At 46.8% G+C, this 18707-nt stretch overlaps 1 protein-coding gene across 1 annotated transcript; it reads left to right on the forward strand.

Annotated features, from left to right (window-relative positions):
* Nucleotides 1-42: 42 nt before the first annotated feature.
* On the forward strand, nucleotides 43-17801 carry LOC142792332 (carbonic anhydrase 12-like). The gene is made up of 7 exons (XM_075885622.1): nucleotides 43-214; nucleotides 4016-4102; nucleotides 5357-5518; nucleotides 12377-12528; nucleotides 13634-13723; nucleotides 14893-15114; nucleotides 17535-17801. Exons 1-7 carry the CDS (start codon nucleotides 43-45, stop codon nucleotides 17799-17801), a joined length of 1152 nt encoding a protein of 383 aa, XP_075741737.1.
* Nucleotides 17802-18707: the final 906 nt, after the last annotated feature.

An 18707-nucleotide genomic window follows, 5' to 3' on the forward strand; every position in this document is an offset into this window, starting at 1 on the left:
GGTGTTTGGGGATGACATTTTGCAGATATCTCACGTCACGATATGTCTATTCCAGAAGGGCTTGCATATCAGAGGCGAGGCCTGCCAGCGTGTCCAGCGCTGGTGACCACCTGGCTGGTCTGCGCGTACATGCCAGGCACAGCGCACGGCAGTGGTCTATACCACAGATTCGGCGTGCACCGCTCCCTGGCGGACAGCATCCCGGTGGCAGGATGTGAGTGCATGTGTCAAGTGGCACCGCTCATTATGTGCGACTATAGGCTACCACTCGCAAATGCAGTGCCGCATAAGGGGCGTATCCGGCAATTTATTTGCGTGGGGAGGGGGCAGGAAACAACCACCCTTTACGTATGTTTGTGCTTTTGTATGCACGTTTGCGAGTATTTAGTATAGGTATTTCAACTTTAAAGTTTTTTTAGGGGAATTTGGATACCCCGCTCCCTACCACTAAGGCAGCGCATCGCGTCTTTCAACTGCTGCCCCTTTTGTTCGGCAAGGATACAGATGCCGTTGTAAAACCTTCAATACTTTCATAAAGACCATTATCACGTAGTCGCAACCCACATACATGTTACATGTTACATACAGTTAATGTTTTAATGTGTTGGTTGAGCTTCTTATTGACTGAAAGACAAGAAAAGAGCTATCCTAGAGAAATCGAATCCTCTAGCGGAAACTAGATGATTTTAAATTGCTACTTTCCACGATTATTTGAACACTGTTCGTAATTTGAGAGGAGCGCTGCCGCGCTGCTCTAGTGTCTTATATACTCGGCTGCTGACCCGCAGGTTGCGGGATTGAATCCCGGCTGCGGCGGCTGCATTTCCGATGGAGGCGGAAATGTTGAAGGCCTGTGTGCTCAGATTTGAGTGCATGTTGAAGAACCCCAGGTGGTCGAAATTTCCTGAGCCCCCCACTACGGCGTCTCTCATAATCATATGGTGGTTTTGGGACGTCAAACTCCACATATCAATCAATCAATCTTCTCATCATCGTAACTTTAGAGAAACACAAAACTTTGTAGCCGCCGTAAGTTTAAACAAGCACTAACAGTGTGTAATGCTCGGTGCATTGTGTGCGGTGTCATATAGTCATAAAGGTTGAGCAGCAATCAACATCAGAACTGCTAATAAATCTTGGTACATTAAACTAGGTACGCTCGAGGAAAAGAATGATTATCCCTAAGGCCAGGCATTGTGAGCGACAGGAAGAATTACCGTTTTATAGAGAAATGCGCCTGAAGTCGAAACCGTGACATAAATTTCGAAATTCAAATAAAAGAAAAATAAGTGTGAATGCCTGACATGACGAAGCTTAATTTAGTATCCTCAGGTACCTTCCCTTCATGATGACGGCAAGTGTTCACGAGACGTCATAGCTTGAGGCTAAGGCGCATTGCTGAATGTCGGGGTCAGGCTGAAGGTGTATGGCTCGATGCCTTTTAAATATACTGGCGTATACGAGCAGTGCTGAAAGCGTAGCTTGGTGATCTCTAGGATATGACTTACCTAAAACCTCCGTTGTATAGGTGCGTGAAAAGAAAGAAAAACATTTATTGGTATTTGCTGTTGTATTACTGCCACTAGAAGAGGTCTCTTGGTGTGGTACATAGCATATGGCGGCTCAATACAAACATGCGTGCACGTGTACGTTCTTAAATGTGAAGCATTTCTTAGTGAACTTCGGCGACGTTGAGCGTATCTATCTATCTATCTATCTATCTATCTATCTATCTATCTATCTATCTATCTATCTATCTATCTATCTATCTATCTATCTATCTATCTATCTATCTATCTATCTATCTATCTATCTATCTATCTATCTATCTATCTATCTATCTATCTATCTATCTATCTATCTATCTATCTATCTATTTATCTATCTATCTATCTATCTATCTATCTATCTATCTATCTATCTATCTATCTATCTATCCGCCAATGACTTTTAGCTCTCCTGGCCGTTTCGAGAATGGTATCGATACCAAGCTTGATATGGCATGACATGACTGTATGAGGAACATATTTGACTAGTCATAACGTGAAAAACTTGACATGTATGTCATGAATATTATGATTTACATTTCATGGTCCCGAAGCTCTTGCGGTGGTTTCTATCACATGCATTGTTGCAAAACTCGTATGGTATGGCACGGTTGCATGCTGAACACAAGCGACAGACCCTAACATGAAAATCATGGCATATGTGTCATGTAACGACAGCATGACTACATGCCACACTCATGATGCACTCGCGCCCATTTCACTAGCGTAACTTATACCAAATTTGGTATTACGGGACGTGAATGGATGACGAAGGTATAATGCTAGTGCAAACATGATACGTGAGATGCGTGTCATGTAACAACATGACTACATGCTACGCTCGTGATGCGCTCGCAGCTGTTTCGCTAGCTTTACATGTACCAAATTCGGTATCACGCGACGCGAACGGACGACATAGGTAATTGACACATCCAAACAATATAATCTGGACACGTGTGTCATGTAACGACATGACTACATGCCACATTCATGATGCGCTCCCGGCCGTTTCGCAAGCTTCACACATGCCAAATTTGGTATTACGTGACGCCAATAGATGACGAAGGTATGTGACTGGTGCAAACATGATAATCATGAGATGCGTGTCATGTGTAAACATGACTACTTGCCACAGTCAAGGCGCCAATACATTTCGACGTGACGTGGTGCGCGTGCTCGCCAGCGTTCATTTCGTCGCGTCACACCGGCGTTCCCACGCAAGGCGCCGGTCCAGTCATATACTCGCAGGCGTACGCCGCGCTGCGTTGTTTTGACGCATGCGCGTTTCAGCGCGTCCGGCGTCCCTCCGTCACGAAAAGAGGGAGACGCAGTGTTGTCTGGGTAACGCATCGGCGCGAAATGCAGCATGTCACATTTTGCGCAGGTTACCATCGGGCTGTGCCGACAGACGCTGGTCGCGCCTGGCGTCAGACATTAAAGAGCTGGCGTTTTGCTAACGTAGCGTCGCTGTGCCCAGCGTGCGTGCGCGTCAACGCTTCATTGAAGTATGTTGGGCCTTTCATGATGCGCTCGCGGCCGTTTTGCTAGCTCCAGATATTCCAAATTTGGTGTTACGTTACGTCAATGGATGACGAAATATATGACTGGTGCAAACATGATAATCCCGACACGCATGTCATATAAAAACATGACAACATACTACGCTCATAGCGTGCTCGCGGCCGTTTTGCCAGCTCCACATGTACAAAATTTTCGGTATCACGTGACCTGAATAGATAAGGAAGGTATCAGTTTCAGCTTATTTCGGACATAGTTACATGACATGAAATATGTCCACGAGGCAAGGCAAAAGGAGACTCGTATGTCTCCTAACGAGGCCTTCACCCCGGACTTACACGTCGGACAGGCAGGAGCAAAATCAGAGAAAATAAGTACAATGCTCATTGCCCAACTTATATAAACAAAAAACGAACAGTGAAAAACACATTCGGACAAAACGAATGTGTCGGCAAACGACACATCCAAGCATGATAATCATGACACGGATGTCATGTACGGCATCATTTTCCTCTACCTCGTAACGTTGAGCAGATTTTAAAGTGGCATATCAACATTTCTCATTTGTGCTTCGCATGTCATCGATTCCCACTGTGCGTGGGATCTGCCAGTTTTTTGTCTGTACAACCGCTAAGTCCACTCTACGCATTTATAGATACCTACACGCTTACTTCACACAATGACATCACGATTCCGCCAATAGCTTCCACGAGCATCGATGATTTGCCGCTGTAACACATTGGTTCATTACCATAATTACAAACGTATGAGACACCCTGGATATGCTTGGCAGTTTTGGAATTCAATAGTGTAAAGAATATGTAAGTAGGTTAGCAGACTGGGAGATTTGACTGAATGCATGGTACTTGAACAACAGTAAAAAAAATGAAAACAAGCTAAAGGAAAAGTACGACGCATTCTAGCAATGTTGTTGACTTTTTTTTTTGCAGGGCGCGAGTACTGCGACGGTGGTAGGTGGGCCTACAAGTCGCCGTATTGTGGCAACGTTACCAATATGGACCCCAATTTTTCAGAAAGTAAGTGTGCTCAATGGTGTCGTAATTTTCCTGTAATATAGTTTTCTTTGTTTACTGAGGTCTATAAGTGCGGCCCCATTATAGCTTTCTCGCCACCACACGGTTTGGATCGCAAGTTAGAAAAGTATAGACCAGGCCACGTAAGCTCCACAGTTTATCAGAATGTCCATTACTCTGTCAAGCCGTGTAACGTTCAAAAGTGTAGACTGAAGTCACTATTGAGAATTGTTTATTCTGCAAAATCAGCATACACCGCACATTTACCAGTTTATAGTGAAATGTGATTGATTGATATGTGGGGTTTAATGTCCCAAAACCACCATATGATTATGAGAGACGCCGCAGTGGAGGGTTCCGGAAATTTCGACCACCCGGGGTTCTTTAACGTGCACCCAAATCTGAGTACACGGGCCTACAACATTTCCGCCTCCATCGGAAATGCAGCCGCCGCAGCCGGGATTCGATCCCGCGACGTGCGGGTCAGCAGCCGAGTACCTTAGCCACTAGACCACCACGGCGGGGCTATAGTGAAATGTGTTCGCAACACAATTACTTTTCACATACGATGAATAACATAAAAGATTGCTATCCAGTATTCTAAAGTAAGTTGAAAAAAACTTGAAAATGTTTACAACGACTTTCGCTGACTAATACGTTTTATGAGGCCCCTTGTTTCGAGGGCTGCTACTAGTAAATAATTGTGCAAATCAATCTTCCATAACGTATCAATTATTTCATAGATAGGCTGATAGAAATGAACATCGAATACCACTTATTGGAGTCGGATAGTTTAAATACCTGTAACCACGTACCCGATGGGCTCTAAGGAACTGGATTATATGCGTACTATAATCTTTGTTACGTATCGAAACAATGTATTCTTTTCCCGCCCCCCCCCCTGCCTCACTTCAATGCCCATAAGCGCTATGGGTGCAGTGGTAAAGAATAAGATAAAAAGGTAAATAAATTAATCAAATATAGTCCCGTTTTCTACACGGCAACTTTCTTTATTAGTAGATTTTTTAACTCATTTCTATTGGTTTGTTAAGCTGTACCATGACACCATTCTTTAAAATGACGAGCACCTCAATGGCAACGAGAACACTGCAAAAAAAATTTGTTTCTGCAGTTTTATTTCATTGGCTGCAACAAGATTTGGTGATAGGATGGCGTAAGGTATTCATGTGTCATTGTACTGCGGTAGTTGCACTGAATGAGCGCGGATGTTGAGATATGGTTGCCCCCTTTCCCCAGATCAGGACGCGTGGCCACACTTCGAGAAGGCGTGCGGCAATCCTGGCCAGTCGCCCGTCAACATCAACTTCTTGCAGACCAGCTTCAAGAGCTTCGGACCCATTGCATTCCTCGGCTACAACGTGCCGTTTCGCTTCAAGGTTGAAAACGGAGGACACGCCCGTAAGTGTGTGCCGAGAGCGGGCGAAGGGATGAATTCTCGCACCGAGCACTGCAACTCTCCTAAGTATATCGATATAGAAACGTATTAACCACTGGTCTTGTCGTGTACCTATTATTTACGACAACATTATTATTATTATTATTATTATTATTATTATTATTATTATTATTATTATTATTATTATTATTATTATTATTATTATTATTATTATTATTATTATAAGTGGTGTTTTGCGTCTCAAAACCGCAATATGATTATCAGAGACACCGTAGTGAAAGGGTCCGGAACTTTGCACCATCTGGTGGTGCTCTTCAACATGCACAGGCCTCCACAATTTCACCTTCATTGAAGTGCGAACGCCGTGGCCGGTATAGAACCCGCGACCTTCCGTTCTGCAACTGGGCCCCCTGGCCACTTATACACCAATGCAGACTATTTTTTAATACAGTACAGCAATAAATGTATTCTACGGTGGGACCTAATGCAACTCTATAGATTCCTTGAAGATTTTGCATGCGCACGTGCATCGTTATCCTCTGAATTAGCGCAACTACAGAGGTAAATATGTCATAATCGTTGGTGTTTTGCGCCCCAAAACCACTAAATGATGGTGAAAGACGCCACGTTTTAGAGGGTTTTCGAAATTTCCACCAGCGGGGTTCTTTAACGTATACCTAAATCCACGTTGACGGGCCTCTAGCACTTACTTCGCCTCCATTGCGGCCACCGGGATTTGATCCCATGACCTGCGGGTCAGCAGTCAATCACCGAAAAGTATCGAATCTGTTTGCCGATCAAAGAGTATCTGCTCAAGCTTCTTGTGCCATAGAGGAATGTCTGTAAGCATATTTAAATATTAGTTCGAATGTCTTTCTAATTGCAGGTAATAATTTGTATTGTGTTGTCTCTTTTACTACAACGCCTGTATATTCTAGTTTGATGGTTTTCATTGTGCTTAGTGGCATTTTGTATATATTGTAATGAATTAATGAATCTAAATAACGGACGCTCTGCTGGCAATGAAGAAGACGACGATGATCGGTGGCTGCAGTGGTAGCTCGCGCACGCCGTTCGCCATTAGCCAGACCTGCCTGTTAAAGCTCATTTTGCCAAGCTGCGTCTGAACGCTTCTCGACGTACAACACCTCTATTTTAAGTGGTGGAGGTGCCGGGGTTCCCATCAACCTGGAACTTCGCAATCGCACGCTACCCTCACCGTTCACCATGACTGCTCCTGGCCCTTCTCAAGCTGCCTTACCAACGACAGTCTACTGTACTCTCGTGCCTCGGCAACGCGACCCACCAATTTTTCGCGGCAACGACGAACAAGACGTCGAGTACTGGCTCGTCGAGTACGAAATCGTAAGCGCTTCCAACAAGTGGAACGCCTGCGACCAGCTCACAAACGTGCGCTTTTACCTCGATGATGTGGCCAGCCTCTGGTTCAAGAACCACGAAGGCGAAATCACAACCTCGTCCGCCTTCAAGACCACCATCGCCGCGGTCTTCGGTCGTCCCGCCGTGCGCCGGCTTCGCGCGGAACAGCGTCTCCGTAGTCGAATCCAGCGCAGGGACGAGACCTTTACAAGTTACATTGAAGATGTCTTGTCTCTTTGCAAGCGCGTCGATGAATCTCTAACCGAACGCGACAAAATCAAGCACATCATCAAAGGAGTTGACGACGATACCTTCCAGATGCTCGTCGCTAGGAATCCACAGACCATCACCGATATTGTCCAGCTCTGTCAGGAGTACGACGAGTTGCGTAAGCAGCGTGTCTCGACGCGCAGGGCCGCTGAAGATACGGCTGAAGTTTCCGCCCTCGTGCACGATGTCGCTGCTGATCACACCGCCTTACTGCCCCACATCAAACAGTTCTTTCGTGAAGAAGTTGCGCGTCAGCTTTCTCTTGTGGCCGAAGCATCCGCGCCAGTGACATCGTTAGACCCACGTCTACGCCAGGTCATTGAGACACAGGTCACGCAGGCACTGCCTCCATCGCCATCTGTCCCTACGCCGCTGACCTACGCTGCCGTCGTTGCTAGACCCCCAGCCCCACCTGTCTCTGGCGCATACAGGGGCACCGGGTCCTCCTATCCTACGACGCTGCCTACAGACACGGCACCCCATCCCGTTTCGCCCCCTGCACCTTCTGTCGTTAACCCATGGCGCACCTTGGATAATCGGCCCATATGTTTCGCATGTGGTTTCGTGGGACATATAGCACGCTACTGTCCCCGTCGTAACTTCCAGCCTCCAGACCACGGGAATTCTGCAAATTACCAGGCTGCCCAGAATCCCCGGCGACCATCTTCTCCTATTACCGACTCATTGTCCCCACGACGCCCCGTCGATTCTCGCCGGTCATTACCGCCCCGTCGCCGATCTGTCTCCCCGATGCTTCGGCGCACGAGCCCCGCTCGAGAGGAAAACTGACAGCCGCAGTTCCGGAGGCAAGAACTGCGTCGTCGTCGAACTTTCTAAGACCTCCTCTTTGTCCGACCAACGAAATTGATGTGCTAGTAGAAGGTGTTGCTGTACGTGCACTTGTCGACACAGGCGCCGTCGTTTCTCTAATTAGTGAAAAACTGTGTCGCGATTTGAGAAAAGTTACAACGCCGCTTACGAATCTTGCTCTGCGTACAGCCACCTCCCATTTCATCACGCCGACAGCTCAGTGCACAGCACGCGTTCTTATTCAAGATGTTTGGTATGCCATCAACTTTGTTGTTCTCCCACGTTCATCTTACGACGTCATACTAGGATGGGATTTCCTTTCTACCCATCAGGCCCTCGTCGACTGCGCTCGTGCTGAACTCACGTTGACGAATCCGTGTCTTGATATCGACCACCACAGTCCCTCCAAAGTGTTTGCCGCAGCTGACGTCCGCATCGCGCCGTTGTCCGCCGTCCTAGTGCCTGTGTTTTCTCCTGCTGCCACTAACTCGACGCTCCTGTTCCAGCCAACTATAGCTATGGCAACACCGAACCATCGTCCTCCCGTTTGCCGTCATCAACTTTTCCGATGGTTCGGCGGTACTTTATGCGTGCAACGTTTCTGCATGTCCGTACATCCTGCTACGCGGCGAGTGTCTGGGAAGCCTCGAGACCTTAAATTGTATTTTCGAAGACCCGATCTATCCAGACAAGCCATTTTTACCGACTTGTGCCATTACACCCGCAACGGACGCTAATGAACCTATAGATGTATTCCGCAAGTCCATTGATTGTAACCTCACCCCTGGGCAGCAAGAACATCTGATCAAGCTCCTACAGCGTTTTCGGGCCTCGTTTGACCACAATCAGCCTTCCTTAGGTCGAGCGTCATCTGTTGTTCACCGTATAGATACCAGTCAAGAGACGCCAATATGGCAGCGTCCATATCGTGTGTCGACTACCGAACGCCGTGCCATCAATGAACAGGTTGACGACATGCTGACACGTGGCATAATCGAACCGTCACGCAGTCTCTGGGCCTCTCCAGTTGTGTTGGTGAAGAAGAAGGACGGATCTATCAGGTTTTGCGTGGACTACCGGCGTCTCAACCGAATCACGCGCAAGGATGTCTATCCGCTGCCACGCATTGACGATGCCTTGGACTGCCTACAGGGAGCCGAATTTTTCTCTTCTTTAGATCTGCGCTCTGGATACTGGCAGGTACCCATGGCAGAGGCCGATCGTGAAAAAACTGCTTTCATCACGCCCGACGGGCTTTACGAATTCACAGTCATGCCCTTCGGCCTCTGGAACGCACCAGCTACTTTCGAGCGGATGATGGACTCTATCCTTCGAGGCCTCAAATGGAACGTTTGCCTTTGTTATTTAGATGACATTGTCGTCTTTTCAACCGATTTCGCAACCCATTTAACCCGCCTCGAGAAAGTACTCGCGTGTATTTCTGCCGCGGGGCTGCAACTGAATCTGAAGAAGGGCCATTTCGCTGCTCGAAAGCTTACGATCCTTGGCCACGTGGTTTCAAAAGACGGCATTCTTCCTGACCCTGCCAAACTTACAGCCGTTTCAGCGTTTCCCAAACCGACCACCATAAAAGAGCTCCGAAGCTTTATAGGCCTTTGCTCTTACTTCCGGCGCTTCGTCCGCAATTTCGCGACGATCATCGCTCCTTTGACCAAGCTCCTCGCCGGCTCTAGAGACCTTTCCGCCTGGTCTGCCACCTGTGACGATTCTTTCAATGAACTGCGCCGCCTCCTCACGTCGCCGCCTATTCTGCGACACTACGACCCATCGGCACCCACAGAGATCCACACCGACGCTAGTGGTGTCGGGCTAGGCGCTATTCTTGCACAGAAGAAAGACGGCTTCCAAGAGTACGTGGTTGCCTACGCAAGCCGAACTCTTAGCAAAGCCGAAACCAACTATTCAGTCACTGAAAAGGAATGTCTCGCCATTATTTGGGCGATAGAGAAATTTCGACCTTACGTGTACGGGCGCCCTTTTGACGTCGTGACTGACCACCACGCCCTCTGCTGGTTATCGTCACTGAAGGATCCAAGCGGTCGCCTCGCCCGATGGGCATTACGCCTCCAAGAATATAATATTCGCGTGGTCTATCGCTCCGGCCGGAAACATTCGGACGCAGACGCCCTATCCCGTTCGCCGCTACCCCCTGACCCGGACTGCTGCGAAAGTCTAACCTGTGATGCCACTGCCGTCACCATCGCCGAGATGCCATCTGAGCAACGCAAGGACCCTTGGGTTGCTTCGATTCTAGACATCCTGGCTGGGCACACGGCTTCCCCCCCTTCTCGCACATTGCGTCGGCAAGTCGAGCACTTCGCCACTCGCGACGACGTGCTGTACCGACGCAACTACGCACCCGGTGGACGTCAGTGGCTACTCGTGATTCCACGTCATCTGCGATCCGAAATTTGTTCCACGTTTCATGACGACCCCCAATGTGGCCACGCAGGTTTCTTGAAGACTTATTCTCGCATACGTCTCCGATATTACTGGCGTGGCATGTATCGTTTTATACGACAATACGTTCGGGCCTGCTCGACGTGCCAGAGACGAAAAACTCCCCCTTGTCACGCCAGCGGTACCTTGCTACCCTTACCATGCCCGTCCCGACCATTCGACCGCGTCGGCATCGATATCTACGGTCCCCTTCCCAACACCGCTGACGGTAACCGCTGGATCATAGTTGCCGTCGACCATCTCACACGGTATGCCGAAACTTCATCCCTTCCCTCGTCTACAGCAAAGGACGTTGCGACTTTCGTTCTTCACAACATCGTATTACGGCATGGAGCACCTCGGGAGTTACTGAGTGATCGTGGTCGCGTATTCTTGTCAGACGTCATCACAGCATTGCTGCGTGAGTGCCACGTCGTTCACCGCACTACAAGCGCCTATCATCCCCAGACCAATGGAATGACAGAGCGCTTCAACCGCACCCTTGGTGACATGCTGTCTATGTATATCTCGTCAGACCACTCCAATTGGGACCGAGTGCTCCCGTTTATCACGTTCGCTTATAATACCGCCATTCAAAGCACTACTGGGTTCTCTCCTTTTTTCCTCCTTTACGGACGCGAACCTTCTTGCACTATGGACACCATCCTTTCGTACAAACCTGACTCCTCAGAGTCCACGACTTTGTCTCAAGCCGCTACATACGCTGAAGAATGCCGCCAACTTGCAAGATCATTCACAACTCAAGACCAAGGACGCCAAAAACACCACCATGACGCATCAAATAACACTACTTCCTACAATCCAGGTTCACTCGTCTGGCTGCATGTCCCTTCGGCTACACCTGGCCTTTCTACCAAGTTGGTCCCCAAGTATCACGGCCCATATCGTGTGCTACAAAAACGTCACCGGTGAATTACCTCATCGAGCCACTGGAACCATCTTCTGACCAACGTCGTCGTGGCCAGGAAATTGTCCACGTCTCGAGACTTAAGCCCTGCTACGACCCTCCCGTGTTTACTTGTCCATAGGCCGCCAGGATGGCTCCTTATTTCGCGGGGAGTAATTGTAATGAATTAATGAATCTAAATAACGGACGCTCTGCTGGCAATGAAGAAGACGACGATGATCGGTGGCTGCAGTGGTAGCTCGCGCACGCCGTTCGCCATTAGCCAGACCTGCCTGTTAAAGCTCATTTTGCCAAGCTGCGTCTGAACGTTTCTCGACGTACAACACCTCTATTTTAATATATATATATATATATATATATATATATATATATATATATATATATATATATATATATATAGTCCTGTAGATCCTCCGTGAGCGGTCACAACGTGGTTTATTTCGACGTTTCGGCCTAGAGTCTGGCCTTCATCAGGATTGGTGATGATCCTGATGAAGGCCAGACTCTAGGCCGAAACGTCGAAATAAACCACGTTGTGACCGCTCACGGAGGATCTACTGGACTACATGCAACGCTACGGCCACTCAACCACCATGCCTGCCTATATATAAATATATATATATATATCTAAATACATATATTTATATATATATATATATATATATATAATATATATATATATATATATAATATATATATATATATATATCCACGTGTGTAACGAACTCTCCCTTCTCCCCTTTCCTTAAAATTCCCAACGTGTCCGTTGTAATTATAGGCAACATGTAATAAAATAACTAAACAAATAAAAGCCACTCGATCATCATGGGGGACACACAGGCCAAATGAGTGCGTGTATTTAGGCATAGTACTAAGCGGCTAGAGCTTCTGGAGAGGTCTCGTTTGTGTGGCGTACAATCCCAGACAATGTTTCGCAATTATAAGCACAGATATAGCGCAAGTTTTATATGTGCTTTCAAGCAATATTTTTTTTTCTTTTAACACAACGCAGTTTACATCACGCCGGAGCATCCGCATCTCGAATCCTACGGTGGCCCGCTGCCCGCTCGCTACACGCTGTCCAAGGGCGTCTTCCGCTTCGGCAACGAGACGAGCCAGCGCGGCTCGGAGCACACGCTCGATGGCCGCTACTTCGACGCCGAGGTACGTCAACTGAATTTCGTGTAACCACGCCGTAGCCAGAGGGCGGGGCGGGATGGGCTACGTCGTTTTGACTTATCAGCCCAGTTTCACCACATTAACCCACAAGGACAGGTAGAACATTAAATATCAGTAAATACACGATACCATGCTTCCAGATAAATTTCTGACAACGTTAAGCCATTAGCACTTGAAACTTTCGAGATTACGGGAATCTATGCTACGCAATATAAAATTTGATCTCAAGTGGAGTGTTGATCAGATTTGTTCTAGTTTCGCTCCGACCGTCCTCTTACGTGCTAGTTGTTGAACTGCTGTCGGATTGATTGTGCGACTCGAAAACATTCATTGGCCCTTTCCGTCACTTGTGTTTGACCGGACACATGGAGCTGTAGTGCAACCCTTTGACTTTGTTGTAATGCGTTGAGAACGCTGTAGGAGAATTTGACGACACGTAAGAAGAATCCGGTCTAGATTAAGGTAGCTCTAATTCTGAATACTGTTGCTTTACGTGGGAACTAAACATTGAGCTGTGATCCACGCGGCTTGTGTTTTTACCCCACAACTTTATAATTTTTGGTACTCAAAGCTCGTATGGTCATGGTACTGAAGTAAGTTGCACCGAGTAGTCGCAAACCAACGTTAAGCTCTTCCCAAGAGGCCACTTTTTGGGCAATGAACGGCATTACTATTCACTTTTTGTGTGTATATAATGACAAAGTCGAAAACGGTCACGCGCGCAATTTTGAAGGCTTGTAAGCATGGAAGAACGCACAAATCGATAAAAATGAGTCACTCCTTGGAGATCAAGCGTGAACGTTGAAGGTACGTTAAGGCTTGTCAAGACTCAAGATACAAGAAATCCGTCTTCAAAACCTGCTACAATCTTGGCGAGACGTTTCTTGGGCAGTTTGGAGCACATTCTGTCCGGTGAATATAGTAACATATGAGGGCGACTATCCTGTTTATCTTAAGCAAATAGCTTTATTGTATGACACATCACTAGAATTCATGAAAATTGGCACGTCAAAAAATAACCGCATCAGATTTGTAACAACCATATAGGCACACAAATATGCGTTTATCTACACCGTTTCGGTTTCCTCAGCTCCAGCTTCTGATGTCGTGCGAAAAGCCAACACCTACCGACTGCCTTCGGCGTGACAAAGGGTTGGCCATATTCGTCATTCTCTTTCAGGTGAGAGCCCATTTTTCAGCGCAACCGCGCCCCACTACAGTCACAATGGGGCCATTAAAGACTAAAATCTTGAACGTGCGGTGTCACTGCAGCAAAGCCGATGCCGCAGACGCTCGAAGAAAACACACCACCAGTTTGAGATGGCATGACTCTCTACACACCTGTCGGAGTTAAATCGATTCAGTGTTTTACGGAAATACGCATCTAAAATTAAAATATTTCGAAGCTGCGGTTTAAGAAGTTTCCTATTAAAGCTAGGACACCGACAATATTTCCATGTTATCTGGATGCGTGCAGTCGGGTTTCTCGATTTACGCACGTAGACATTGAATATCTTTCATAGATCCGAGTGAGTGTTGCTTTTACAGCTGCATGCAGCGCATGAATGATTAACAGCACAAACCTAAACTCATTCACACCTGTAACTAGCAGCGTTTGTGTGATCAAGTTAAATCTATATGATTTATCGAGAGTGTTAGCTTTGGTCGCAAAGAGACTTTTTTGGGTAAGGCACATGATTGTGGTTGCAAACATTTGAAATGATGAATTGCCCAGCAGCAGCACGTCAGCCTCTTTTACGGAATAATGACAATGCGAGCAGACGTGTATCTGGCTTCACAATGGGGCATATTCTGTGCATGTATACATGCGCAGCAGGTATGGACATCGGTAACCTTGAGCCGCGCTTTGGTGACAGTCAAAAATGGGCGCGCGACCAGTGCTCAACGGGACCAGTGCTTCGATGTATCTGGTGCTCAGGATTTGGTGCGTACAAAGTAGCGGTGCCTGAAAGAAGATTTGTTTGAAGACTACGTGCCTTAGAGCAAAGTGAAGCTTCCAGGGCAATACAACATTTGGCTTATCAAAACAATATCCACGCAAGGTTATGTTCCTTATTTTGGCTTTTACTCTATTCGGGAGCAGCCACCCGTTCAGAACCATTCATGTACTTCAAAAAACAATTTTTTGACCGTACATGAGTAATGTTTGTAGCTGTATTCAATTTCAAATGACGCCACCATGTGCAAAAGACACTTTTATATTCAAAACCTTTCTCTGCGACAGTGTTTCTATTTCTTTTTTTCTGTAAATGAAGTTTATAGCAGTCATTGCATCGGTTGCGCATCGCAGAAAGTGATTTTGCCGTCTCGAACACCTCTGGTCTTTAGAAAAAGGAGGCGTCCAATCCCTTCCTGGACATACTCATCAACGCCACCGAGCACATGACCACGCGAGGCAACACGACCGAGACGTTGATTCCCATGGCCTTCCTGCTCCCGAACTCGACGTCCAACTACTACCTCTACTTGGGCTCGCTCACTTTCCCGCCGTGCACCGGCAAGGCCCTCGTGGTGGTCTTCGACAACGTCGTCTCCATTGGCGAGATGCAGGCGAGATATTATTCGCCTGCCTTTTCAGTCTCTATTTCTCCTTGGGTACAGCCGTAACCCACCACGCGTACACGTCTAATAATTCTACCTCCACGGTTGCCTCGATTACTCACAAACCTATAAACAACTATGCAACCATTATCATGTTTCCCTGGACCACACAAATTATTGCTGCGTTCATCAACTGATCATTGTGGTGAGTTCTACGAAGTATGTGCTAGTGAAGTGTTCAAAAAGACATCAACACATCGTAAAAATGAACTTGTTTCTCACCGAACAGCGGAACCTATTAAGGCACTATTGCGACACAAGAGGTCATCTCTTACCTACTCTCTGCAATGACTTCATTACTTAATTATTCACATCAGTGTCATGGACGCTTCTAGCGTCCGCTTGGCGTCACCGTCGTGCTTCGTATAAAGTCCAAATTAGTAATATCGCCTCGCATATATATGTTCTGCGTGCAAGTAAAAGCATGCAAATGCCTGGGACGAAAGTGGCTGAAGCAAAGATTTAACAACCAGCCATCACCATCACACGATGGGTGCAATCGACTACATCTTCCCGCGTGCGATGCCTACGGTCTATGATGCCTCAAGCAGAACGAGCACTGGTTCACCGGGCATCCCGCTTATATCCTGAGTGCATGCAACCCGAAGGCAGATATCTGCTGACATTCAAAGATATTATGACCTATTACAGGGATCAGCATCGTCAATACCCACCTCCTGCAAAGTGGCCGGGGAAGGCTAATGAACGAATCTTGCTGAGACATTTCATCAACACTTTATTGTGCCCGACAATCGTGCAACATTTTGATTCCTCCTTCACCGGCAAGTGCCAACAGTGTGAGCAGGTGGCTGACACCTACCACATCGTTTGGGCTTGCCAGCTCAATTCAGCTCTTCCCCCCAACCCTAACCCAACCAGAGAGGAGTGGGAGGCGACCTTGCTGGGTTGCTCGGACCTTCAAGCACAAAGGGCCCTAGTCCAGATGGCTAGGTTAGCAAGTGTCATCAATGGGGTCCCGGAATAAGGACTCCACCCACAATGAAGCATCTCAAAAAGCTGCTCCTCTCCTCCTTTTTTTTTTCAACAAATATTTTCTCTCACACACTCAAGCAGAAAGAAAACGCATCGGGGGGGGGGGGGGTTGCGTCGCTAGATCAGTACCTGCGAACTTTGCTCATATATGGGCGCGGTCGCGAGCGCTATCTCGAGTAGGCTCCACACGAAAGCTCGTAAACTCGCTGTGATGTCAACGCGTCACCTTTAGAGGATTCGAAGCACAAAAATCACTTTGGCCACAGGTGTAGCCGGGTTTCGTTGAACCAGAGCTTTGTTGAGCTGCGTGAAAATTGAAATATATATGAGTTTGCTGCCGGATTTACTATCTATAACATTCCATTCATTGCCTCACGCTTGTGGTTAAACTGACTTATTTTGCCTAGACAGCTTTTGCCAATCCGCTACAGTAATAGAGAGCTTCAAAAGATATGACCGACTAATATCTGGTCCTAAAGCTAAAGCAAAATTTAACGCCTGTGCTTCCTTACGCAATCTCGTATTGCAGTCTATCTCTATCCTCTTTCGACCCTTATTTTCCCACCCCTATACAGGGTAGCAAAACAGTGCTTCAAAATTAACCTCCCTGTCACTTCCTTTTATTTTTTCTCTTTCTTTTATGATAGCGAAGTGTGGAACGTGAAGAAAAAAAAAGAACGTGAAACTTTTGAGTTCTCTAGCTGATTCAGTGAAACATCAAGGATTCGATGAATATCAGAAAAAAGTAATCTCTTTATATAAGAGCAGATACCTTGAAAGACCCCTGCAACACTTTTTTAGCGTGGTCCAAAAAAGCTCCTCGTCGGTAGTGGAGGCCCATTCGAAATCGTGAACCAAACATCGTCGCCCGGCATGTGGCCTGTCAGTTACAAATAATTCGAAAATCAGATCGAAATTGCTCCTTCTTGCTCCCTCGTGCGTTGCAGTGACCTGCGTCACGCTAGAACTCGCCAAAAGTGTGAGTGCAAGCCCGCACTGGGAACAAAAAAAAAACACGCGTGCTAAAACAAAAAGAGTGCTCAATTTCATGACGCGCGCTGACGAAAGGGCGGATCCTCATAGCCCCCCTCTCCACTCCGAGGTAGCTTTCAGGGTGCTGGCTGGTACGAAAGGAAAGAGAAGACTCTTGAAGCGTGCCACAAATTCTTGCAACTAGAATCGGCAGGTCAAACCGACGAGTTATTGTAAATCAACAAGGTTACTTCGATGCAAATGTTTTCGTTGCAAAACTTTTTCTTTTCATGACGTGGCATGAAATACTATTAGCTAGATAATACCTTGAGTGCCACGAAGTGCCGTGGGGAATGTTAAGAGCATGTGACTACACTATTTGTTTGAATACGTTCATAATGTAGGCAAAAGCTGGCGGTGACTCCGAGGTTTTCAACAACTGTAACTTCAACATGCAGCTCAAGAAGCTAAGGAACAACCTGTACTACTACTTCGGCACTTGCAAGAATCGGGTGGCCGGCAACTTGCGCAAGCTGCAAAACCTGGGCAACCGTATCGTCTACAGATCGTTCAAGTTCACCAGCGCTGCCGCCACTTCAGCGGCCACATTGAAACTGGTGTTAAGCGTAGCGACCACTGTCCATTATGTCGGCAGTGGCCGCGCCATGTAAATTGCGTGATAGTGTTATTTAATTCAGCAGGAGCCGATATTTATAAGGCGAAAAATATGACTTCCTCGAAATATCGAGGCAGCTTCATTATGTTAACGATATTTGTCACGAAGTTTGCGTTTATTACTTAATTTGTAGATCGATTACGCATGAACGGTGTTGAGAACAAATAAAACACTAATCAAGATGGCTCAATGACATGCCTATCTAGCCTGTTTCAAGCACTTGTGACGCTTACGCACTCCGCACAGAATAACTATAGCTAAAACACCAGGCCATCACTAGCGACTACCACTAGCAACTAACAGTTTAACTAACGCAGCTGAATCATTATGCCCCGCCAGATTAGTAATTCAGGTAATTTTGATGGTAAATTACAGTCTCTCTCAATTAAGTTCCTCAAATCTCAATCGGCGCTTGCCGCCAATGTGCTCTGCTGCTGACTTTTAGTAAAGCTCTATAGCGACTGGCGGCATTTGCATGGGGCACACACTGCTTCACCCCCTAACGACTTTGTTTCGTGCGAGACATACGTGATAAACTTTTTTGTGAACATGGGACGGAGATTATTTGTTTCGACTGGTTGACTGTAAAAAGGGTAATACATAGTTATGGAACAATAGGTAATGTGATTAAAAGTCAGCGCCGTTAATCGACTGCACTGATTTTATTATTCTCTTTGCGTCAATATCACTTTATTGGTCACGGACAAGGTGGTGATTTTTCGTTCACAATTAACGACACCGACGCCGACGCAGGAATTCCTGCGAAACTGGCTTCTTAACCCTCTTGCGTTAATAGTTCAAGGAACCAAGAAATGCTGTATATGTCGCCATTTATCGCCTTAAATTGAAGGTTGCAATTATAGGTGAGATGCAGACTCGTACCTTTGCATGCGCATGCGTT

The sequence above is a fragment of the Rhipicephalus microplus genome, unplaced genomic scaffold (genome assembly GCF_043290135.1).
Source record: "Rhipicephalus microplus isolate Deutch F79 unplaced genomic scaffold, USDA_Rmic scaffold_212, whole genome shotgun sequence".
In the NCBI taxonomy this organism is placed as follows: domain Eukaryota; kingdom Metazoa; phylum Arthropoda; class Arachnida; order Ixodida; family Ixodidae; genus Rhipicephalus; species Rhipicephalus microplus.